We start from the raw sequence: 26,175 nt of genomic DNA, 5'->3' as shown, positions 1-26,175 counted from the left end.
TACAATACAATACAATATAGCTGAGATTCTCTTCTTGCATTGTGTCTTTCAGAGGGTAATTTTCAATATTGTCAACTTCAGTAAAACAAAGAGCCTCTATCGAGATGGGATGGCTCCAATGGTAAAATCCACAAGCCGGCCTAAATGGTAAGTGAATATTGTCTTTTCAGAGTAAGCTTCAGCTATGGTATTTTAGAACCATTCCTTTTTTCTTTGTGGGGTTCATTAAGCTCTGGTCATCTTTATTCTCTTTATATATGCTTCACTGTTTTCCTTCTAAAGCAGCGTTTGTTCTGATAGCATGGACTGACCTTGCGAATGAGTCAGTGTTAGTATTTGGCTCTAGCAGGGATGAGCGATCTCCCTGTCACATTTTCATAGCATTTCACTGGATAGTCAGCTCAATTGAATGCTAAAGGATGGATCGCTATAACGTTAACCATTGTTTTGACTAAGGTTATATAGGGCAATTCAAATGATATATAGAACCGTGGGGTAGACATAAGCTCTTTTACACATGGCAAAACAAAGCCAGACAAGTAGATCAAAACATGTTGTTAAAGCAATTTGTTTGTATTGAGAATGAGAACCAAAAGCTATATTACCTGGGCTATTTGGATAGAGTTAGCAATTTTGTTTTGTTTTGTTTTATTCTCCTATGAGAAAATGTTTGTGATTTGTTGTATCAATCAGAATGCTCTTACAGCTGCAGGTATGTGAAATATTGTTGTCTTCTGTTTACTCAGATCTTGTGTGAGGCAATTTCAAGCCCAATTATGTATAGATAATATTAAGCAAATGTCTGTCAACTTCTGACCTCCCTGTTCCTATAGCATGTCTTAATATTTTCCAATTAACTTTAGAAATCACTGAATAGCCTTTATTATATTTTTATGTGGTTCCATATTGAAATATAATTCTATATAAATCATGAGGAAAAGACTCTGAAACTAGGAAATGAAAACTCAGCCTTTTCCATTATATTTAATAGTGACATTATTACATCTTTTATTCAATAACATATATTGGCAAGTTGTTCATAGGTATACCAGAATATATTTTCAAAAACAGTAAATCTATGAGGCAGAAATTCTGTACCAAAGATAGGCTTTTTTCATTTTATTTTTTTCATATTAATCCAGTATGTATAAATAAAAGCAGTAGGAACACATTTTTATTCAGACTACAGTGGTACCTCGAGATACGAGTTTAATTCGTTCCGGACCTGGGCTCTTAAGTCGAGCAGCTCTTATCTCGAACGACTTTTCCCCATAGGAATTAATGTAAATAATTTTAATTGGTTCCAGCCCTCAAAAAACTCACAAAGTTAGTCTAAATTATGCAGAAAGACATGTTTTTAATGAAGAAATGTACATGTACATATAAATGAATAATGAAGTTTCTTTCACTTAACTTGTAAACTTTCTTAAACTTTTAAATTTACATATGTTCAACTTCTCTGCCACCCAATCCTGTAGGACAGAGGTCCCGAACCCTTTTTGCACCAGGGACCGGCTTTAAGCGATCAAGAGAGGAATGGGTGAATGAATGGACGGAGGGTGGGAAGGAAGGAAGGAAAGAGGGAAGGGACAGGAACAGAGGAAGGAAGCAAGGAAACTTATGAAAGGGGAGAGTAAGAGAGGAATGAGTGAAGGGAGGGAGGGAGGGAAGAAGGTGGGAAGGAGAAAGAAAAGAAGAAATAGAGGAAGGGAAGGTAAAAGAGAGAAAGAAAAAGAGCAAGAAAGAAAGAAAGAAAGAAAGAAAGAAAGAAAGAAAGAAAGAAAGGGGGAAGGGACAGGAACAGAGGAAGGAAGCAAGGAAACTTATGAAAGGGGAGAGTAAGAGAGGAATGAGTGAAGGGAGGGAGGGAGGGAAGAAGGTGAGAAGGAGAAAGAAGAAATAGAGGAAGGGAAGGTAAAAGAGAGAAAGAAAAAGAGCAAGAAAGAAAGCTGCAAGCCCCCCCCCCGAGCCCCCCAGGCCGGCTGCAACCTTTTAAAACACGCGCGCCGCTTCGCAGCTGTCTCCTGAAGCCGAACGCGGAAGTTAGCGTTTGGCTTCAGGAGACAGCTCCTTGGCGCTTGTATCTCGAATTTGGGCTTGTAAGTAGAACAAAAATATCTCTCCCCTCCCAGCTCTTATCTCGAGTTGCTCTTAAGTAGAGCAGCTCTTATGTCGGGGTTCCACTGTATTATAATGAAATAATACTATTTCATGTATTATTACATGAAATAACAGAGGATTTAAAATATTTCAAATGAAAATAAAATAAACAATAAGGAAAGTAGAATAAAAATATAAAATTAAATACATAAAAATAGTTTTTGGCCATTGTCCTTGATGGAATAGAATATATATTATTGACACCTCATACATTTTTTAATCTTTGCACCAGAAATTTATTTATTTATTTATTTATTTATTTATTAGATTTGTATGCCACCTTCTCCGTAGACTCGGAGCGGCTCACAACAGAAAAAATACAAATTCAATACTTAAAAACACTTTAAAACTCTTAATATAAAAGACAATCATGCATCTCATGCATACCATACACAAAGCGGGGACGGCCCAGGGGAATCAATTTCCCCATGCCTGACAACAGAGGTGGGTTTTGAGGAGTTTACAAAAGGCAAGGAGGGTGGGGGCAGTCCTAATCTCCGGGAGGAGTTGATTCCAGAAGTCTGGGGCCGCCACAGAGAAGGCTCTTCCCTTGGGTCCCGCCACATGACATTGTTTCATCAATGGGACCCGGAGAAGGGCAACTCTGTGGGACCTAACCGGTCGCTGGGATTTGTGCGCAGAAGGCAGTTCCGGAGATATTCTGGTCCGATGCCATGTTATGCTCCATTAAATTTTAAGAAAACATTTACTTCCCATAGTAACCTTATCATATTTATTGTATTTATACGGAATACTATATCTCTCTTTTTCACTTAAAAGCTTAGAATAACTTATAGGTGTTTATCCTGACTAGCAATGTCCTGTTTAGATATGATAGATAATTTGATTTGGTATATAGCTTCTGTAGTTGTATCCAAAAATAGAATTTTCTTTCAGGACATTGATACACATCCCTGGAGAAGAAATCATTCTGTAATAGAAACCAAGCAGTCATAGTTAATGAACAGCTTCTTTCATTTACAGCATAGAAAAAATTACAGATGAACAGTATTTTTGTCATTAAAAGTATTGTATCTACACATTAACTTTCTCATGAAAAAATTTCCAAACCATTACTGGTCCTTAACTTGTGACAAGTTTGTATTATTTACATATTATTTAAATATACTTGTACTTGTAAAATTAAAAATACTCTGTGTATTTTTTAAAATATAACCAAAACATTCTGCTTTTCTAAAAAACGAAAGATAGCTGTAATGATATGTACTCACTATAAATTGATAGTTAAATGCATTGAGATCAGAGTGTTGCTTTTTTCTAATCTTACATATCTTTACCTGTAAAGTATGGTGTAGGGTTTTCTGTCTAAATAGGGGGTTGAACTAGAAGACCTTCAAGGCCCCTTCCAAACTCTGTTATTATCTCTATACATCTCTGTATAAAGGAATTGGACCCTTAGTTGGACCCAATTAGATGTCTGGGAGAGGTGGTTTTAACTTTTCTACCCCTTAGTTAGGTTCAGATCAGTAAATGTCACAAAAGATACCAGAGCATAGCAGAGTTACCAAGAGTTCCATTATATGTCAGTCATTAATTCTATTCAAAATTCAATTACATTTGCCGACATGTGTTGATTAACTTTGAAAAGATTTCAAACACGGTGCATCACAGAGTTTGAAAGCAGAGTAATAGTTTATTTCTCACCCTCTCTTATTTTTCAGGCCTAGGCTGATCTTCATGCAGCCAAATTTACATTCCAATAAATACAGTAAAATACACTATATAACAATACAGTAAATTGAGTCTCTTTATCAGTGACTCCAGATTTAATTTCAAAATGCTGTCCTGAACAGGTTTACAACTTTCTCAAAGACTGGAGACCATTCTAATATTGGAGAGTAAGGTATTTCACAATAGGGAAGTCTTATGCAGAATGTCTACCATTACCCTCCTTGTGTTGCAACTCCTGAGAGGTAAGGACCTTGAGCAGGCATTTTGGGCAGCATTTATCTGGAAAAGTCAGTCTTTTAAGTACTGTGTCCTTAAGCCATTGGGTATTTAACCAATCAGTATCTTGAACTGCCCTTGGAAATGTATTGGTAACCAATTCATTTCTGGTATAAGAAATGTAACATGGCATTATTGATACTGATAAATAAGAATGTACTTTCATCACCAAACCCAGTCCTCCCCATCACCAGATTTCCACTTCTCTCTTGATCAAAACAGCTTATCATAGAAACAACATTTTTCTAGTAGTGAATTTATTATATGCTAGTCTTGTACTTTGGAAAAGGTTGGGGCTACATTTGCAATTGCAACAAGACTTGTGAATTATGGAAACTCTTACCTTAAATATTAGCCTTTTTTGTATAATAGTAGACCACAGTAGACTATCAATATGTTTGTGCATATCTGCATTGCCATCACCAGGTTTTGCAAATTTTAAAAAGTGAAGTAAAATGACTTATTCAGTAGGAAATGTGTTTTCTAAAGTCAGCAAATATTATCCCTAGGTATAGAATTACTATAACTTTATATTCAGCAAGAGCTTGTCTCAATAGAGACATTAGCCTTCAAGTTGTGCTTGTCTTTTATAAGGAACAACTGGCTATTCATCATTTAAGTTATCCCAAAAAAGATCATATGGAAAACTCTAATTAGCACCTATAGAATAGTAGTTTTTCCTTATGGAATAACCATTGAAACAGACAACTTAATAGCAGTAGTAGACATTTTATACTTTGAGATACAACAAAGGAACAGGGATAACTCCCATGATTGCTGACTTGCTTCAGAAATGGGTATTCCTTTCTGTGCATTATGATGTGATTCACTATTATTACCAGGACAAGCATCAGTGACTGAAATATTCTGAGCTCACAAGATCCAAGGCAGGTTTTAGTTTGTTCCAGCACAGTTCTGTTTGTATCAAAAATAGATCCAGAAACTAAAACATAGAATCATGTAACAGAAGCTCTATGGTTCAGTAAACAGAGTTTAAGAGCTGAAGAGGCTTCTTGGATGAGAGGCAAAATGTCTTCAAAGAAAAACAAGAAAGTATAGTTGCCTCTTGAAAAAACACCATTGGGACAACCATGATCTAGATGACTGAGAATCTCCACAGACATTTAAACACACACACACACACACACACACACATATATATATATATATATGATGGTCTTGGCATATTCGGGTTTCTTCCTGTGTAGGATTTGGAAATTTCTGGCGACTTTTCGATGAGGTCCCACTCGTCATCTTCAGGCGGGTGTTTCTGTCCTTGTTCTAGGGCAAACACAGCGAGACCTGAACGAGATAGAAAAACATCCCCAAAATATGAACAAGCGGGATGATACCTCCCGCCTACCAGACATCTGGAAACCAGCCCTCAAACGTATCCCAGCCATAGAAACTGAAACCAGAGTCAGAACACACATTACAAAACAATCAAGTAGCCTGCAAGCTCCAACTATTCAGGATATCACGCCTAATCCACAACCATGAACTAATCAGCATACCTCAGTTACATCAACGACCCCAGGTGTTACCCCACTGACTCACCAGGAAGTTTCTACACAGCAGGCAATTGCTGAGCCATCAAACCACACCCAGCCACCAGTATTTATAGAAGGAAGGCAGCTCAGGTCTCGCTGTGTTCGCCCTAGAACAAGGACAGAAACATCAGCCTGATGATGACAAGTGGAACCTCATCGAAACGTTGCCAGAAATTTCCAAATCCTACACGGGAAGAAACCCGAATATGCCAAGACCATCATACCTGTACCCGTGAAAATCTATGAAAACAAATATATATATAAAAACTATATTTACAGCAGCACGAAGCTTACAACTTCAGCCTGATGATGGTGAATGTGATTTCACCGAAACGTCGCACAGACACTCAAAATATTACACGGGGCAAAACCCGAACTCAGAACAATCTACATATATATATGTTTATATATTAGTCAACTGTCCTATTATCATTGCTGAAATGATGTATGTATGTTGGTGTATGTTGGGCCATTAATGAACTCTATCAATAGTAGAGATTGCTGCCCAAAGGTGGTTATTAAAATTCTACTGAATTTATGACTGGTCATTGCTTAACCACCTTTAAAGTTACCTAGAGCTGCCAGTAGAGGTGAAATTACGTAAACATTGTGCTTTACTTATTTTCCTAATTTTACACTAGTCCTCTTTTCAAAGGAGAATCTAGCCATTGTGGCCTCAATATAAAATAGTGAATAGAATAGAATAGAATTTTCATTGGCCAACTGTGATTGGACACAAAAGAAATTTGTCTTGCTGCATATGCTCTTAATGTACATAAAAGAAAAAGATACATTTGTCAAGAATCATGTGGTACAACACTTAATGATTGTCATAGGGGCCAAATAAGCAATGAAGAAACAATCAATATTAATAAAAATCTTAGGATACAAGCAACAAGCTAACAATATAAAATAGTGCTATTGTAATACCTCTTTTGCCATTCCATTATAGAAAGAGGAAAATTGTAGAAGTGTCATTATCCCCTTTAATGTGTGTAGGGAATGAGGGATGTATTATTCATTTCTTATCCAGGGTTCCCAACTCTAATTCTTAAAGACTTTAATCTTTTAGGAGTTGAGGGTCTGGATAAGAAATTTGCACTGCCTCATATGCATGTGTCTCTGTGTGCATATGTGTGTGTATCTGTAATTATATTTTTTATTTTATATTAGCAGGGTAGCCATAGTAAAATTGTTGCTAGTGTTTCTTGATTTTATTTCACTTGGCAGAATGCCTGTTAAAGAACTATTTGTCTTTCTAGGGAAGTTCTATATCTATTGTCTATATTGCAATTTGTAAAGGTTTTTCCCCCCTATACAGTAGTATCTTGGGTGGTGGAGAGTTTTTGTGGAGTAACTTAGATGCTAATTTCTATAGATATTGCTAAACTTGTTTTCCCCCCCACATCAGGTGGGTTATTGTTTGCATTTTATTTTATAGATTTATAGAAAAGCAATAAGGGTATAAAGACTAGTATTCATATTTTATTGATCAGGAGAGAGCAAAGCTGTTTAGGTAGTACAGTATTTGAATTTTAACTAGCTGTAAACTGCTGGTTTCAGAGTTTCTTTTTTATGTATACATTTGCAAGTTGTTAGCATGTATGTCTTCTGCCTTTGCACTCTGAAGACAATATTATTTGGGATTAGTAGAGATTTAACAGTCATTATATATGGAAAATAATATGAAAGCCAGAAATATGAATGATGCATTCTCCCCCACAAACTTATTGACTCAGAGTTAAGGGAAATAAATCTTCTCCTATATATATCTGGGGCTTTGTAATCCTCAGTATCACTATGGAAGTATGGAGATGAGAAAGGAAAAATGCAAGGATGAATTAACCATGCAGCATAGACCTGGTTACTTGGGGAACTGCCTATCTCCCATAGCATCTGGCAGAGTTGACAAGCACCAGGTTTCCTCAATTAATCAGTCATCCCTTGGGATCTGGAAATGCTCCTTCTCTTTAGCAACCACTACTTTCTGGAATGAGGTTCTCCCAGAAATCTGAATGGGCCAACTCAACTGATGTTTAGAAGGGCTGTGAAGATCTGGCTCTCTTCACCCATTGAACCATGGCGGTGAAGTGATTAGAGTGCAGTACTGCAAGCTTTATTTATTTATTTTATTTTATTTATTTATTTTCATCAAGCATGCATTGGAAAACAGATACAAGTGTAAATATGATTATGAATACATGAAATGTATACGAATAAAAGGGAACATTAGGACAGGGATGGTAGGCACTCTGGCGCACTTATGCACACCCCTGAAAGACCTCTTAGGAATGGGGTGAGGTCTGAAGTCGTATTTTCTGCAAGTCTGGAGTGGTTTACCATACGTTTGTATCTATTGTGTACTCTTGTATTGTTGTTGTTGAAGCTTAAGTATTCATTGACAGGAAGGACTTTGTAGCAGATGATTTTATGTACTACGCTTACGTTGGACTAAAGACTCTGAAGTTGTAAGTTATCTAAGCCCAAAATTTCAAGTCTGGTGGCATAAGGTATTCTGTTGCAATTGTGAAATATCTCTGTTGGATTGTATTAATGTCCAATATATAAGTATAAGTACATATGTACACTGCTCAAAAAAAGTAAAGGGAACACTCAATAACACATCCTAGATCTGAATGAATGAAATATTCTCATTGAATACTTCGTTCTGTACAAAGTTGAATGCACTGGCAACAAAATGAAATTGATTGACAATTAGTGTTGCTTCCTAAATGGACAGTTTGATTTCACAGAAGTTTGATTTACTTGGAGTTATATTCTGTTGTTTAAGTGTTACCTTTATTTTTTTGAGCAGTATATATATGTATAAACTTACATATACATAAATGCATATAAGTACAACAAACAAACAAACAAATATGCAGTGCAGGTTCCAGACAGGTGAGCTGTATTCCACATTTGGTCTAACAAAAGTTTTGTATGCCTTAATTAGCAGTCCAATATAATTGTACAAGGTATACAATATATTTGTATAATGTATAATTATATATTATCCAAAATAATTGTATAATGTATAATTGTACAACATAATGGCATATAACATTTTTTGCAATTAGTCAAAACAATCATCAAACTATATGTACCACTAATAACCCCCAAACCCAGCAAAAAACAAAATACCCATAACAATAAGGAAGCTTCAGACCAAACCCCCCCTCTTCTTTGGCGCAAAATCAACTGACTACCTAGCTAACTTCAAAAGTTGCTACAAATCCTTATGCCAACAGATAAAGGCAGAATGCATCAGTTATCACAGCAAACAAGAGGAAAACCCAATACTCACTAAATCCACCCAGGCCTTCTACAATTTTGTAAACGACAAATTTGAAGACTCAAGATCTTTGATTCAGTGCCACGATAAACTACTTCTAAAACTAAAATCTTATAGCATTTCTAGATTCCTGCATAAGCAGATAGCTACATTCCTATCAAACAGGCAATAAATAGTCAAAAGTAATTAAAAAAGGGAACGCCTTATCAAACCCTGCACGTATTAACAGTGGTGTCGCCCAAGGTAGCTTTTTAGGCCCCATACTTTTTATACTTTACATAAATTACCATTGGGATGTATTATAAGCAACTGCATTCTCTTTGCTGATGATGTAAAACTATTTAACACCACTGACAATGCTGCTACCCTACAAAAAGACCTTGGCTATATATCAAACAATTGGCAACTCCAAATCTCAACAAACCAATTTTGAATACAGCTTATCTCTCTGGAACCCGCACTACATATCGGACACATATACAGTCAAACCAGTCCAGATATATTTCATTAGACGATTACTCCACTCCTCTGCTTGCCACTGAATACTTTATGCCATTATATTATAACATTTTATATATTATAGGACATTATATTATGCAATTATATAATTTTTCTACTTCTGCTGATTGCCAGGTGCCTGCAATTTGACAGTTCAAATCTCACCAGGTTCAAGGTTGACTCAGCCTGCCATTTTTCCGAAGTGGGTAAAATGAGGACTCAAAATTGTTGGAGGCATTATGCTGACTCTGTAAATCACGTAGAGAGGTCTGTAAAGCAGTATATAAGTGCTATTGCTATTGATAAAGAAGGGTGAGACTTCGTGCTTCATTTCCAACCAGAGATGTATGAAGTGAGCTCTGAAACATATAAGGAATTTGGTGTTCATTGAAATGAAGATGAATGTCATCTTCCAAGTTTTGAGACAGTAATGGTTAAGCTCCATTTCATTTTTATTTTAAATGTAAACCATCAGAATAATCTGGAGTTTTGGCAGCTTCAAAACTGTATTAAATAAATAAATACCAACATTTTATATGGTTATTAATGTGTCAATATTTTACCTGCTGGATAGGATGGAAAAAGAATGAAGGATTGGTAATGGTGTCTTTTTGCCCCACTAAGTAATAAATATCAAGGGGTAGTCAGGAAATGAGTAAAAGGGAGCATTATAATGTGAGCTAGGGAGAGATTTAAAAGCTGTTTATACATATATAGTTGATATTAAATTAAATTCTGGAACTGAATTATTAAACTACAATTATAATATAGCCTTTAATATGGTAAAACCTGGGTATGTGAATAATTAACATTTAGTAATATTGGGAATTTTCCCCTAGTAAATAAGAAAAATCATAAAAGTATTTTTGCCAGATATTGGGATGACTATGATATTTGTTGGCAAAGGTTACATCCTCTTAACAGTTATTTAAAAGATAGTAAGATCTTTTTGGAACCTTTAATATATTTATTCCAAACTGTCTTCCAGTTATATCACAGGGATAAGTGGAGGTGGAGATGGCACTCTTTTCTACATGATGGCAATGGATGACATAGTCAAGGTTTTTGGCAGTTTCTCCCAGAGAAATGGGCAGATGGTAAAGAAGAAAGCAAAGAGAGTAGGCATTGCATGAAGCATGAAAACAAGGGAGAACTGAATTCTCAAAAAGATCCAAATGTTATTTTTCTTCAGGAGTAATTGCAATATATATGCTTTGTAGCATTGGTATTTGTTGAAGACTTCAAATTGCCTTAAAGAAAAAAATTTTTTTTTTCAAAAATATTAGGCACCAATAAAAAAAGATAATTTCTGGAATTTAATTTTGTTTTTTATGCAGGCAATTTTGCCATCTTAAAAGCATAGTATTTCAGCTGATTCTAGAACAATAGTGATATGAAAATGTTTAAAAATATTTAAGATAAGAATACAGATACCACCAGCATTATTGAGCAGATATAGATCTAACACAGATTTGGATGTGGCCTCTGATCTCATCAGAACATTATGTGTTAATAGGTACCTCCAAAAGGATACTTCTGTATAAGGGAATGCCACAATTTTTCTGGTGGCCCAAATTCAGTTTAGAAATTTGTAGGAGTTGAATTATTGGTCAGAGAGAAGTATATAGAATTGGAATTACTCAGGAGATATAGTAGTGTTATGCATTTAAATGATTCTAGTAAGGAACTAAAGGCAAGAAAGTTAGGATTAGGATTGCAATCAAAGTATTGCGCGTGCGTTCACACATACACACACACAGACACCACATACACACACCTTTGCTAATTGGGCCTACAATACATGTGTGTGTGTGTGTGTGTGTGTGTGTGTGTGTGAGTGTATCTTATATACAGCATACACATATGTAATGATGAACCTATGATGGCACACACATGTGCTGCATCTTGCCCACCAATATGGCTCCATGACTGTAATGGTGAACCTATGATGACATACACATGCACTGATGAACCGTATATGACCGTAATGGAGCCATATTTGTGGGCATGTAAGGTCAGGTCCAGAGCGTATGTGCGTGCGGGCCAGCTGATTTTTGGACCTTCTGGGCCCAGTGGAAGTTGGGAAACAGCTTGTTTTCAGCCTCCGGGAGGGGGGGTAGGGAAGGGCTGTTTTTTTGCTCTCCCCAAGGTCCAGAGCCTTTCTAGGAGTCTGGGAGAGTGAAAACGGTCTCCCCACCAGAAACATTTCATTTGCTGATTTCCAGTTGAACTGGAAGTTCCATTTTTTGCTCTCCCCAGGCTTTCGAGCCTTTCTAGGAGGCTGGGGAGGGTGAAAATGGCCTCCCCCCAGGAGGACCTCCAGAGGCCAGAAACTGCCCATTTCCCAACTTGAAACATGCCAATTTTGGCTTCCAGAGGGCCTCCGGGAGTGGAGAAGGCTATTTTCGCCCACCCCAGATTCTAAGAAAGGCTCTGAAGCCTGTGGAGAGCAGAAAAAAGGTGTGCCATCACATGTCTGGAGCGGGGTGGGTGGGGTATCACATGCGCATGCACAGGAGGCACAAGGAATTATGGGTTTGGGTACGCACATGTCCGACACCCCCCCGCCCCTCCATTTTTGACATGCAAACCAAAAACTGGTTATATGGCCTGCACATGGATTAGCGAACAAATGAAAGTATACAATATCATCAAGAGAGTAAATGAATTGAAACGGAAATAGGCCAGTCATATAGCAAGAAAAACTGATGGCAGGTGGACCAAGACAGTCATAGAAAGGATCCCACTTGATAAAAAGCATCTATGAAAGAGACCTGAAACAAGATAGATCGACGACTTGGCCCAATTGGCAAAAGAAAAATCAAGACCACATAGGTTAGAAACATGCAGAAGAGACCTTCATCCTGCAGTGGATAGACAAGGCTAAAATCGTATTTGTTTGTTTGTTTATTATATGAATATAGTAAGTGGTCAGTTAGGTACAATTGGGCCACAGCAATGCACACTTCAAAGCAGCATTGTATCTGTATGAAGTTACAAATAATAAATTCCAGCAAGCATTTATATTATTAGGTTTCAGTATAATACCATTGGCAGAGCTGGAGGAAAAATAATTCACAAAATTCCCTATGTGGAAAGTATTTGCCCTTCTAAAGATGGTAATATTGAAATATGAACTCATGTTCTGTTATATAGTAATTTTTATCGAGACATACAGAAACAGCTTATTAATGCCTCTTCTAACTCAATTTCCAAGATAGACTGAACAATTTTATGTTCAATTTTCACTAGCAGATAAGGACCCACAGTAACACTTGCCATTTCAAATTTTGTTTTCCCAGCTTGTAAACTTTTTTTAAATTGCTAATAGCAAAATAATGCAATGATACTTATATATTTTTATCATGCATGCCTTAATTTATTTTGTATGTTCTACTGTTCTATCTCTACCAGGCTCTCTTTTAGTAAATTTTATTTAATCTGGATTACTAACCTGTAGTAAAGAAGTGGCTTAGATTTTATTTAAATGAGTGGATATAATTTGGAAATGGTTTTGTATCTGTATATAAGCACCTAGCGAGGGTTTCTAACTTTCAGGTTCTGATAAGAATAATCCTTTGATATGGTTGATTGACTAATCAAACAAAGTTGATATTGATATTAATATTGATAAGAATAATCAAAGGACAGGGATGTCAAACTCACGTCATCACGTGATGTATCATGACTTCCCCCCCCTTTGCTAAACTGGGCATATGTGTGGCCCAGTATGTGATGCATCTGGCCTGCAGGCCATAGGTTTGACATCCCGGATTTAGAAGTTTTCTGAGAGACGCACTACCTATTTCTGATGTTATAATCATTCAATGTTTGGTCAGGGAGCATACTTATTATTTTTGATAATACAGTGGTACCTGTACTTACGAACTTAATTCATTTCGTGACCGGGTTCTTAAGTAGAAAAGTTTGTAAGAAGAAGCAAGAAGAAGTTAACTTGATTTTGTATGGGAGACCATCTGTTGGGAATATAAAATCTAATTAATATTTAAAATAATACAGTATATGGTATTATACAATAAAGCAATAACAACTATGGTATGGATTAGAAATAGTCAGAACTGAAGAAATCATGTGGATTTTGGTTCTTGGTATCATTTTTTAATCCTGCATGTTGTATCTGCGGGAAATATTCAGAAAGAACAGAGAAAAACATTAGGCCAGGGAAGTTCAGGTGTGGTAGGCAGGGCACCCAGTGTGTTTTCTCAGCAGACTGTGTTGCTGAGGAATAAAATCATTTCATTGTGAAATATTTCCAATTAAGGCTTTTAAAATGTGAATTTAAAACTTTTCAGCAATAGTTGACTTTGAAGTATTGTTCCTGCAACCCCCAAGACTATTGTTTCTTGAAAATCCCTGCATAATTTCATTTTCTCAACAACAACACAATCTATATAATTATTCAATGTGTGAGTAGGGCTGGATTTGAAATCTTGCAGCATGGGACCTATTTTATCCAAATGCTACATATTAGTCATCTTAATATTTATAAGGAATTAACTTTGTTTCAGGAATTGGAACTTTTATATATAAACAAATGCCGTTTCTGTTGATCAACTGAAGAATTATATGCATATCTGAAAGCAAACGTAGTACATGGGGAAATAATGACTTACTTGAAAGAACAAAATAAACCATATAACTCTAGAATAGAAAGAAAACTAGAGAAAATATTAGGCTAATATGAGGGAGAAAAAGCATACTTGTTGAATTAAACCAGAGCTTCCCAATTATTTTCTGTGACCCCCTTCTCCAGGAAGAAGTAAACATTTCGCGAACCCCTTACTCTCCACCGGGACGATGGTCTACAATATTCAGCACATTTTCATGGGAGAGATCAGTATCATTCCTAACCTGGTTACTTTTGAAAAACTAAAATTAAAAATCACAATTTTAATGAATTGTTTTGCTTTTGATATCTCTAAATAAAACCCACAACCCAAGGCAAGGAGACAGAATGGTTTGATAGTTAGGATTCAAGCTTGATGTTATTTTATTACATAATCTTTCTTACCAACATCTCTGTTCCTAGTTTGTTCATAGACTCTAATTTTATAAACAGATTTAAGGTTCTGTAATATAGCCTTAGATCTACGTGACCAGACGTCCCGCTTTTGGCGGGACAGCCCTGATTTTTAACAATTTGTCCTGCGTTCAGTGGTGTTTTAAAATAGTCCCGATTTTAGTTGAAATCTCCCAATCAACAGAAAGTTGCAGGCAACTTAAAATGTGCAGCTTTGTGGAATAAAATTGGGCTTGAGGAGTGGAGTGGGGGATATGCAGGAGATGACATATTTCAGCATAGTTGTTTATCTGCTATTACAAAATGGAGCAAAGCGAACAGCCCGACTTGCCTTTCACTCAACTTCCAGTTGCCGCTTTGACCCAAGAAAAAGTACAATAGCCACGTAATCCTCCATTAGGAAGCCAGAAGACGAGGTTTCTCTGTGCTTTGCATGTCCATGTACTCTCTAGCAATCCATGACTCTATGGTCTCAATTACTTTCAGTTGCCTAACCATAGAGCGCCATCTGACCAGCAATAGATCATCCAAGGTCGTTTCATCAGATTAGCTAGGCACTTGCTGGCTCCTAAAAGTTCGTGAAGCTCTTGTTTTGGGGCGCATGTTAAATGATTAACAGCCTGCCATCTTCAACATTAATAGAATAATACGGGACAAAATTGGACATGACTCCCAGGCTGTTTCTGATGACATTTAAATAGGAGATACTATCATCTTCTCTGTATTACTATTATGCAGCCTCTCCAATTTCCAGAGTATTAAGATTTCAGTCTTGAGAATTCCCAGGTTGTTTGGGCAAAACACTTGGAGATCACTAGTTTGCAGGCTGGAAGCTGATATAAAGATTCCTGCATTTTAGTTTGGCTGTCACTGGACATCAAAAACTATCTACATCCGAACAGTTTTATTACTGATTCACCTGAGAGCCAGTTGTGGCTGTTCCTGGATCTGCAGGATTTAATTACTGTCAGTTATGCCCTAGCTACCTGCATACAGGTATCTGCATACAATTAGACCAATTTTTTAATCAAGAACACTTCCCCCTACCCCCTCCTCCGATCAATGGTGTCCCACTTTACCAATGTTAAAATCTGGTCACCTTAGACCCAATTGGTATAATGGTTAAGGCAATCAATTTTTCCAAAACCTTCTCAAGAAAACTGCAGTTTTCGGACAGTCTTCAAATTTGGGCATGATTGAATGGAAGAAAATATATGCTTAATATAATACAATAAATATATTTACTTGGAAGAAATAGAAAGAAAAAGATACAAAAATATTATTACTAAGTTAAAATTATTATATCTTGAGCAGTGATTTAACTGTTACATTTTAAAGAGCCTGATAATGTTTTAAAAATTTCAGGTAACTGATTCTATCACTTTGCATTTAAAAAAACAAACAGACAGAATTAGAGCACTTCTGTTGATGTGTATTTATAGATAGGAAATAGATATGTTCACAGGAAAACAGCCTCAGGAAATACTTTTTAGTAAATATAGTTGGCAATGAACAATTATTTGCAAGAATTATTTTCTTTACCCTCTATGTAAAGGAAAAAATACCCTCAATTGTTTCCTTGATCAATGCATAGTTAATGACATGTTTCTAGGTGGAGTAAATGACACATTATATTTTTTCCTGTAATATTTTAATCTTTTACTTACTTTATAAAGTATGAACTAAAATTTCACTTTACGCTGTTACCCGCATCTGTTTTTGGAAATGGTTCATGAGGGAAACTACACACTTATGTGAGAGAGAGAGAGAAAGAGAGGGGGAAAGAGAGATGGAGGGAAAGAAATAGGGGGAGAGGGGGGAAAGAGAGATATGAGAGAGAGAAAAGGGGAGAAAAAGAGAAAGAAATGAGAAAATGATGGAGGGAAAGAATAAGAGGAAAAAGAGAAACAAATGAGAAAGAAAGAAGGGGAGGGGGATACAGAAACGAGAGAGCTGAAGGGAGAGAATGAAAGAGGGAAAAGAAAGAAATGAGAGAGAAGGGGAGAGAAAGAAAGGGCTATTATTTATTCCCCCATTGTCTGAAGAAGCATTACTATCAATGCCAACGTCCGATGGATGTTCTACTAAGCTCTCATCTCCCCTCCCCTCCTCCGCTTCTCTTAAATCAGGGTAATTTACAACTTCTGCATCTTCCTCCTCCTCTGAATCTGACATTTCCAAAGGCTGACAAGGAACACTCACAACACCAGTCAACATCTGACTGCAGTTCAAGATGCTCATTATTACCTACAGAACCCTGTATGGCATATATGATATGGAGGGACCAGTATGTTTTGGCAGACAGAGCATGCTCCGGGTTCCTTCTATTAAACATTGTCATCTTATGGGACCAAGGAAGTGGGGTGTTCTCTATTTTGGTCTCCACCCTCTGGAACAGAAACAAGAGTCAAGGAAACCACCAATTTTTCTGGGGCTCTAGAAATCTTGAAAACCTGGCTTTGATCCCAGGCTTCCAATTAATGTTTTATTATTTTTCTTAGGGCCCCTGTTTTGTTTGCTTTTGATTTTTTAAAGATTAGTTCAATTTGTGTTGTCTATCTGATTTGATGTTTTTATCTGTTTTTATGTTATGTTTCAGTTTTGCCCTAGTCTCCATTCGAGATGGGCAATTAATAAATTCAAATATAAATAAATATATAAAGTATATAGTTTTCCAACTCTTGGTATAGTTGTAGTTCATATTGTGTCAAACCTCTTAAATGTTTAAGAATCCAATTAATGTTCCTTACACAGAAAACTTTATTTATTGGGGAAAGTTTCTTTTTAACTTCTTTCATTGAATCTATTTGGTTTAAATAATATTTTGCAAAATCTAAAGCAGTGTTTCGGATAGCAATAAAAAGGAGTCAGAATGCTTTTACATAAAAGACATCTTGGTTTAAATTATTTCAAGGTCAAGGGATAATCTGCTCATAATTTTTTTCCAGTTAAAATGTTATGCTAAGTTTTAACCAGAGAAAACTGATATGGAGTTTCGGGAAACATTAGATTTGCTTGGCTATATTCACACTAGGTGACTAGGCTAAATATTAATCCCTCTGCTAATGCACACAATTAAAGATGTCAAATGAGGGGACTATTATGTTTGAGTGCTTTTGATCTTCAACCAAGAGAGTTGGAAGGCTATCACTTCCTGCCACTTTTTTTGTTTTTGCTAAGAATATTAAAATGTGGTGGATATATTGCTTCTGCCTACTGTGCATAGGATTAAGAGAGAGTTAAAGAGTTTCTACAGCAAACTCAAACCATTTCTTTAGGTCATTTTAGAACATCTCTATTAACTTTATTGAAATATTCATCTGTATTGGCACAGCACAACAGACTGAGTTGGTTTAGCTCCAACTCTGAGGCTGTTTGGGGCTAAAACAATCTTTTTCAATTCCCACAATTGATTGGATTATTGTGTAATCAAGCTCTGCTTGTAATCTCTAATAAAAATAAGATGAAAAATAAGCAAAGGTTGGGGGTAAGAAAAAAATTAAAAATGTATTTATTAGGTAAACTGGGGTGACACATTCTATTTACTAGAACTGTTCTTCTTATAATGGTAGGTTTCTTCTTGTTGTTCTTCAGGAATAAAGCAAAATCCCATGAACTGCTTGAGATATCTATATAATATTTTTGTCTTGGCTCCGGCATTAAATACTTTCCTGGTTTAGACTCCCCCCCCCACTTTATTTCATTGCGACAGCAAGGTAAAGTGATTAGATGGAATGTGAATAAAATAAAGTCCCATTTTAAACAAATAAAAGTCCCAGTCCCCTTTTAAACAAATAAATGAAATAACTTTTATTAAATAACCTAAAATGAAAAGGCTAAATGAATATTACAACAGATCTGTCAGCTCTATGATTGGCACTATTTTCATAACATTAACACTCTGACAGATGGAGATTTTCCAAAGCTAGGATAGTCTTTCTTAGACCAGTTCTACTTATTTTCCCTAGTTTCCTTTTCCTTCCGAAATATCAGCTGGGAGAAGGTGTTCCACATTGCCATGCTTTGGCAAAAAAACCTAGTTAATCAATTCAGATAAAATAATTTTTATCTCCATATTTTGGGGGACAAATTTATATGCAGTCAAAGTTTACGAATATAAAATCAAAAAGATTAACAAATAGAAACTGGACACATTTTAGATTTACAAAATTGAACATTGGAACCAGTACAATCACTATTTGGTTGTTTAAACAACTTTTCATTAACCACAAAGGTAATTAGTAAACACAATGTAAGCGAAGTTTTACACAACTATCTTTATAGACAGCATGAGATAGAAAGAAGATACTGAAAATATGGCTTCAAACTCATTGCAGGTCATTCATCTTATACTAAATTCTTATTTTTGTATGATATAACAAACCATCATTACATAAAAATCCAGAAGTGAGACTCAGTAGTTGACCCTTAAAATTTCATTTTGGAGATTTGAAATGTATTTGATAACTTATGGGTTAAATGTTTCAGTTTTCCTATTTTTTGAAAATATGCAAGACCAATTTTGGGAGCAAGCTTTAGGGAATGGAGGTTTAGTTCTATTATATATTTGGAAAAATATTTGTTGTGGTTTATTTAGAAATTGTTGGACTATATTGTCTCATGCCAAGTTGCCACCCGCCCAAGTTGCCAAGCCGTTTATCAATTATCTTGAAATTGTTCCACTCCTTTTTAAACAATATTTGAAAATTACTTATATTGGCCTAAACAGATCCTCCATTGCTTTTCTGTGGTCTTAATTTAAAAGTTGTTGAATACTTCATACTCTTGCTTCAAAGTCCTCAATGAGGAAGAAAAGGAAGGCTTAATAGCCTTTTTGACTGGTTTCTCATGTCTCTATTAAGTACTTCCAAATGCCCAGAGCTGTTAGATTTTACTACTACTTCTAGATGGAATACTCTTTTCTTTCAAGGTATAGTTGGTAAAGTTTAAAACTCACTTTATCATAAGATTATTTTTCCTGAGAGGGACAAGTTAGAAAAAAAGGTTGGCCTTTTTTCACTAGGGCTTAATTTGCTTTAACCAGAGGAAAACTCTTTCCTTTTTTGTTTATTTGCCATTTCAGCAAAGTCTCCTAATTAAAGGCTTCTTTGATGTGAATAGGTGTGCTCAGGGTACATTCTGTAAACTATCAAATAAATTTAGCCTTTTTATTCATATGGAAAATGGAGTTTAAAGGTTGTTTTTTTAAAAAAACAACAACAACCTCAACACTATAATTTCCTGGAATTTTCTACATTTAATTATGAATAGCAGGTATAATAAATGGGTGGAAAAACATAGAGAAATTGTTTCATATTGGTCTTATTTATAAACAAATTATGCATTTATGGAATTAGTTGTACTAGAATCCAAGGCAGTGTGTCTAAATTAATGTCTATCTTTTTGCTATATAGAATCCCAGTTTTGTCTTTAAACTAGTACAGTTCATGAGACAATAAATTAAAAAAAGAGAATCCTGCCCTTATTATTTTTATAAATAAAAATGGCAAGCATATCTAATACTTCTCCTATTTTCCGTTGTATCGAAGGGAGAGTCTAGAATGAGTTGCTCCATAGCTATATGGATTGGGTTGAATTTTCTGATTATCCATCTCCCTGGTGATGTTTCCTCAATCATTCAAGTCAGTCCTCAGCTCCTGGATGTCTTTTTCTTCACTCATGTGATCTTTCGGTTTTTGTTGGACTTTTTCTATGCCTTTTTTCCTGGACTTTCCCTGGAGTTTTTTCATGAACATTTAGGAATTATTGCAAGTGACTGAGTGCCTGGCTCATTTGCTTTCGGGCAACTGAGCGGGCTGCAGCATCTGCTGCTCAGTTTTCTTGTATTTGGGGGTGGGGGGGTTGACTTTCAGGAGAACACTGAGGAGCAGGGCGGCTTTAACATCTCCTGCCCTGTTAAGGCTTGTAGCTTTGGGGTCTGCCTGATGAATGGTGCTTTTCTGCTTGGCATCCGGATTTTGTGACCACAATGCGGAGAGGGGCGGCATACAAATCCAATAAATAATAATAATAATCGAAAAGAAAAGACAAAATGGTACCAATGGACAAAAAAAAGAAACTTAAAAGAAGCATTGAAATAAAATATTAAGAAATCTAAAAGCAATTAAAAGACAATGTCGATAGGAATGTATATATGATGTAGATTCATCTGTAAATATGATTATGTATTGGGTTTTTTTAAATGAAAAAATTTAATAAATATATATTTTAAAAAATCCAATTAATAATAATAATAATAATAATAATAATAATAATTTTATCCACTCCCTCAGCTTGTTGGCAGCCTCCCTCCTCATCTAGAGCAGCGATAGGGCTCACTCTTGGTTACTGCCTCCTTGCCATCCATGGTCGTCCCCCTTTTAATACTACAGGTGATCTGGTCTTCTTCCTAGCACTGGGCACCATTCTTTTATCATGCTCCGATCTTGTCAGCAGTTGCTAGGTGAAAGTTCCCCTTTTTGGTGTGAATGCCATTTTGGAAGCACAACGGACCAGCGGCTTGACGTTTGGACATGAGCGCCATTTCGGGAGATGATTTTTTGCCTTTGAGCATGGCACCATTTTGAGACAGCAATGAGCTCATTGGCCCATTTACTTATTTAACTGGGCCAGTTTCTTCTCCTGGCTTTAGGTGGTTACCAGTTGAGACTTTGGTCTAGGCCTGGACACTGGTTTTGAGGCTTCACCATCGGTTGCCTCTTAGTGTGGTCTTTGAATTGGCACACCGGCTTTTGATAGTCAGCCATATTGCAGCTCAGTCTTTTCTGAACCTTTTGGCTGTTAAACCATTGCTGCGTGGAGAAGGGTTTCCTAACTGCATTGGTGGTCAAACTCCTGTCTCTGTCTTTGCAGTGGCAGCAGTGATTCCCATTAGCCTGCCTTCAACCAGTTATGTCTGCTTGCCATTTGTTCCCTGGGCCTTTAGGTCTGTGACTTGGGTCCAGGACGCTGCCCTTGGGCAATCCATCTATTGACTGGAGGGCAGCAGCTCAAATGGTCAGATCTTATTTTTCTTTTTCTTCCTGCTCTTCCTCAGAATGGACAGGGAGGTTGCATCCATTTCTCAAGCTAGGGAGTCCTGGTCCCCCTCTGCCACCAACAAGGCAGCCAGGGCCCCAGCTAAGGCTAAATCTACCAGCCTAGCAGCTGCAGAGATACTCAGGCTCCCAATCACTGGAAGCCTTCCACAGCAGATCGGAGAGTGGCTCACAAACAGCAGAAGGCCCTGGTGAAGGAGATTGCCAGGGCCAAGGAGGCCTCTGGGAGGCACCCCTCCACAAGGCATCCTCAGGACCTGCAGCCAGTGGCTGAGAAGCTTTTTGGGCAGCTCAGTTCAGCTTCTATAGTGCTTCTTCCTTCTCAGCCATGCAGCTTGAGGAGTGGGGGGGGGGGGAGCGCTGTTTCCCGGGGGTGCTGCCCACCTCTGGGTCCTTTGATATTCCCATAGACATTCCTCTGCAGGATTCTTCAGCTTCAGGCAGCAGCCTTTGTCCCCTTCCTTCAGCTACCTTGGCCCCTACATCAGTGTGGCTCCGCCAGGATGGGATACTGAAGCAGGATATCCCTCCCTCTTCGAAGACCTGGCTTTCCGCAGCCATCTGGGAGGGTACCGCAGAAGAGTTGCGTCAGAGACCTCTCTTCTCGACTGCTATGTCTTTCCTGGAAGAGTATAGGGGCCCCTTTAAGCAGGCAGAGGAGAATCCTGTTTGTCAGGAGGCCTACACATCTGATCATTCAGATGTCAAGTTTCCCTTTTGGAGGGTGAACTGTGGGGGGAGGATGATTTTTCGGATCTGGAGGCAGAACCTTCAGGTATATAGCTCTTCAAGGGCTTGTTTAGCCCAGCCCTGTTTAAGCAGCTCCTGGCCAAGGCTCGGGCTACCACTCAGCTGGAGTCGGACTCTAATGACCATCTGCAATTCCAGGCCCCTGGGGAGCAGGAGGATTTTTTTTTCTATGAACAGGCAGGGGCACCTGACTCTATTCCGATCCCTGGAATATAAAACGGAAGATAATTTTAGTGTTAGATTTGTATTTTTTCTTTTAGAAAATTTTATATATAATTTCTACTCATTTTAATTTTTCCCTTAGGTTGTGTGCTTACAAAATAGAATAGAATAAAATAGAACTTTTTTATTGGTCATACAAGGAATTTGTCTTTGGTGCAGATGCTCTCAGTGGCGCAGCAGGTAGAGTGCTGTACTGCAGGCCACTGAAGCTGACTTGTAGATCTGAAGGTCAGCGGTTCAAATCTCATCACCGGCTCAAGGTTGACTCAGCCTTCCATCTTTCCGAGGTGGGTAAAATGAGAAACATAGAAACATAGAAGACTGACGGCAGAAAAAGAGGACCCGGATTGTGGGGGCAATACGCTGGCTCTGTTAAAAAAGTGCTATTGCTAACATGTTGTAAGCCGCCCTGAGTCTAAGGAGAAGGGCGGCATAAAAATCGAATAAATAAATAAATAAATAAATAAATAAATAAATAATAAAATCATGAGGTGCAACACTTAATGATTGTCATAGGGTACAAATAAGCATCAAATCATATTAGCAATCAAATCATATTATAAATACAAAATCCTTTACTTTTTTGTTGAAGGTATAAACTATTATAACAACTTATTTAAAATAATCAGGAGAAATTACATTTTTAGCTGTTTGACTGTGTGGTTAAATCTGGTCATCTTTAATCTTTCCCTCATGAAAAATCATTTCTGTTTGTAATAGGTTTAAAATGGATATGTGGTAGAGACATGTGAACAAGCCTTTACTGTTATAACTTCAAATACAGAATGTATATGTAATTATGAAAAATCAGATAGCATTGTCACATTTGATTGGTTTTCTGTGAAGATTTATTTTTATCCCAGTAAGGGGATGAATTCTATTAAAACAAGGAGAGGAAGGAGAGTTACAATGAATAACTGTTACAGCCCCATTTGGACTAGAACAATGAGTGTCTAATTCAAACTACCAACTACCACTTTAACAACTTTGAAGTATAAGTTCCATTAGAATTTGGGCTATCACACGCTGAAAGTACGTTTGTTTTCTCTGCCTTTCCTCTAGGGTCAGGAAGGGAAAAATAAGCGGTGTCTTTAATGCTGCAAAGTGAAAATGTTCTTTAATGCCTTCATTGATGGGAGCAGACTGTTAAAGTGGTAGCATTCTTTTTTAATCTTATTCATATAAAGTTGCACAGATTTCATTGTGGTTATAAATGAGGAATCTTGTACACATAGTGTACTATGTTCATAGTGGAGGTTGTCTTTTATTGTTCCTTGGGTTAAAATTGTGATGTTTTCTGTTACTAGAAAATACAGTTGTAAGGTGACAGCTGCTGTTGTCTGTTGGAAAATGTTGGAATGTGGGGGGAAAAAACCAGTTAAAAGTCTTTCTTAAAAATTAATGCCTTTATTGATGACTTGTTAAAAATTGTGCAGTTATTGAAAATGTTCAATGAAGTACAGTGGTACCTCGTGATATGAACCCCTCATGATACGAACCCGGGGTTCGGAAATTTTTTGCCTCTTCTTACGAACTTTTTTCGGCTTACGAACCCACCGCATATTGGGAGAATGGGAGAACGCCGAGAAGCCCCCCGGCTGTTTTAAAAGGTGACAGCCGGGCGGCGGCACCCAGCGGAGCGCCATTTTGCGATTTTTTTCTTTTTGCACGCATTAATCGCTTTTACATTGTTTCCTATGGGAAACAATGTTTCATCTTACGAACTTTTCGCCTTACGAACCTACTTCCGGAAACAATTAGGTTCATAAGACGAGGTAGAAACATAGAAGTTTGACGGCAGAAAAAGACCTCATGGTCCATCTAGTCTGCTCTTACACTATTTTCTGTATTTTATCTTAGGATGGATATATGTTTATCCCAGGCATGTTTAAATTCAGTTACTGTGGATTTATATACCATGTCTGCTGGAAGTTTGTTCCAAGGATCTACTACTCTTTCAGTAAAATAATATTTTCTCATGTTGCTTTTGATCTTTCCCCCAACTAACTTCAGATTGTGTCCCCTTGTTCTTGTGTTCACTTTCCTATTAAAAACACTTCCCTCCTGGACCTTATTTAACCCTTTAATATATTTAAATGTTTCGATCATGTTCCCCCTTTTCCTTCTGTCCTCCAGACTATACAGATTGAGTTCATTAAGTCTTTCCTGATACGTTTTATGCTTAAGACCTTCCACCATTCTTGTAGCCCGTCTTTGGACCCGTTCAATTTTGTCAATATCTGAACGGGTCCAAAGACGGGCTATTACTGTATAGTGTTTTTATTCAGGATAAACTTAGTGATATTAGCCACCACATTTTACAAAGGATTAGCCATCTGATTAGCAACTTATTAAAGCAGCATGCATGAAACAGAAGGAAAAAACTTATTTCAGTAGGAACAGTTCTATTGGAATGTTCCAGTGGTGAGTGATTTTGAATAAAGTTAACATTTTGAATATTTTTCTGGAAAGAGGAATGAAATCTCAAAAGTATATGGTATAACAGTCTATGCTAAGTATTACTAACCAACTAGGCAATTTACAGAAAAATTGCCCACAGAAATGATCTACAGCATGGAAAAAATCAATATGGTTTTCTATTTGGGAAGCAGGAAATTCAATACAGTAATATAATAAGTAAACTTATATACAAGATAGTAATATTTTTTTCTATGTCCAAAGTAGCTCTGACTCTTCATTGCACTTACTTTTTATTTCAGTCAACCTAGTCTATTTTATAACCCTAGAGTTATTGTGTACAGATTGGTATAATCCAAGTGTCCATAGACTGGAGGACTTTTTCAGATGGTCATTGGGACAATCATGGGATCAACATGTTGAAAACAAGTTGGAACAAAGTGTCACATTTTATTCTAAGTTTGACTTCAAATGCATATCTTTCTTTCCCTTTTAGTAAAAGCATTTCTATGAATATGCACTAGAATATATGTGAAATATATTCTAGAAAAAGAAAAAAATGGTAAAACACACATACACAGGGGGGGGGGGGGGGATAATTGAAAATCTTTGTTTGCCCTGGCTCTTCAAAAAATAAGCTTTCTGTGTAATAAAGATTACCAAGCCAGCTCAGAATGCAGAATATAATACTTCCTGCATGGTAAGATTTTTTAGGTCACTTGTGCTCAGTTCCATGAAATGGCTAGTTTATATTGTTTAAGTTGTATATTGTATAAGTCTCCAAAAGAGTTTGATATATATATATATATACAGTGATCCCTCGAGTTTCGCGTCCTCGAGCATCGCGAAAGGGCTATATCGCTAGTTTTCAACCCGGAAGTAAACTCCACCATCTGCGCATGCGTGCCTTTTTTCTATGGCCACGCATGCGTAGATGGTGGAGTTTCCCGCCGGGCAGATAAGCTGCTGGGCGGCTTCCCTGGGTCTTCCCCCTCTTGCCCCGGTAAGACCCCAGCGGCGGCGCGAGCAACGGCGTGGGCAGGCGGGCGGCACGTGCGGGGACACCCCAGCTCCGCTTCCCAGCTGGGAAGCGGCCCCAGCAACGGCGTGGGCGGGTGGTGCGTGCTGCTAACTTCGTCAGAGTATTAAAATGCCATGGGAGACAATCACATTTATAAAGCATTACTCAGTATGCTCATAGCCCGCGTCACTGGGCCA

At 37.2% G+C, this 26,175-nt stretch overlaps 1 protein-coding gene across 2 annotated transcripts in view; it reads left to right on the top strand.

Moving 5' to 3' along the window:
• The window catches only part of BEND5 (BEN domain containing 5), a 1,001,406-nt gene that overhangs the window by 178,857 nt on the left and 796,374 nt on the right, over positions 1 to 26,175 (top strand). For both annotated transcript variants that reach the window (XM_070745887.1, XM_070745885.1), the window contains exon 4: positions 53 to 147. In XM_070745887.1, coding sequence (XP_070601988.1) covers positions 53 to 147 — 95 coding nt within the window. The remainder of the gene's footprint in view (positions 1 to 52; positions 148 to 26,175) is intronic.

Source organism: Erythrolamprus reginae, chromosome 3, assembly GCF_031021105.1.
Source record: "Erythrolamprus reginae isolate rEryReg1 chromosome 3, rEryReg1.hap1, whole genome shotgun sequence".
Lineage (NCBI taxonomy): Eukaryota > Metazoa > Chordata > Lepidosauria > Squamata > Dipsadidae > Erythrolamprus > Erythrolamprus reginae.
Note: the sequence above shows the minus strand (reverse complement) of the source record. Positions and strands in the feature narration are given on the sequence as shown.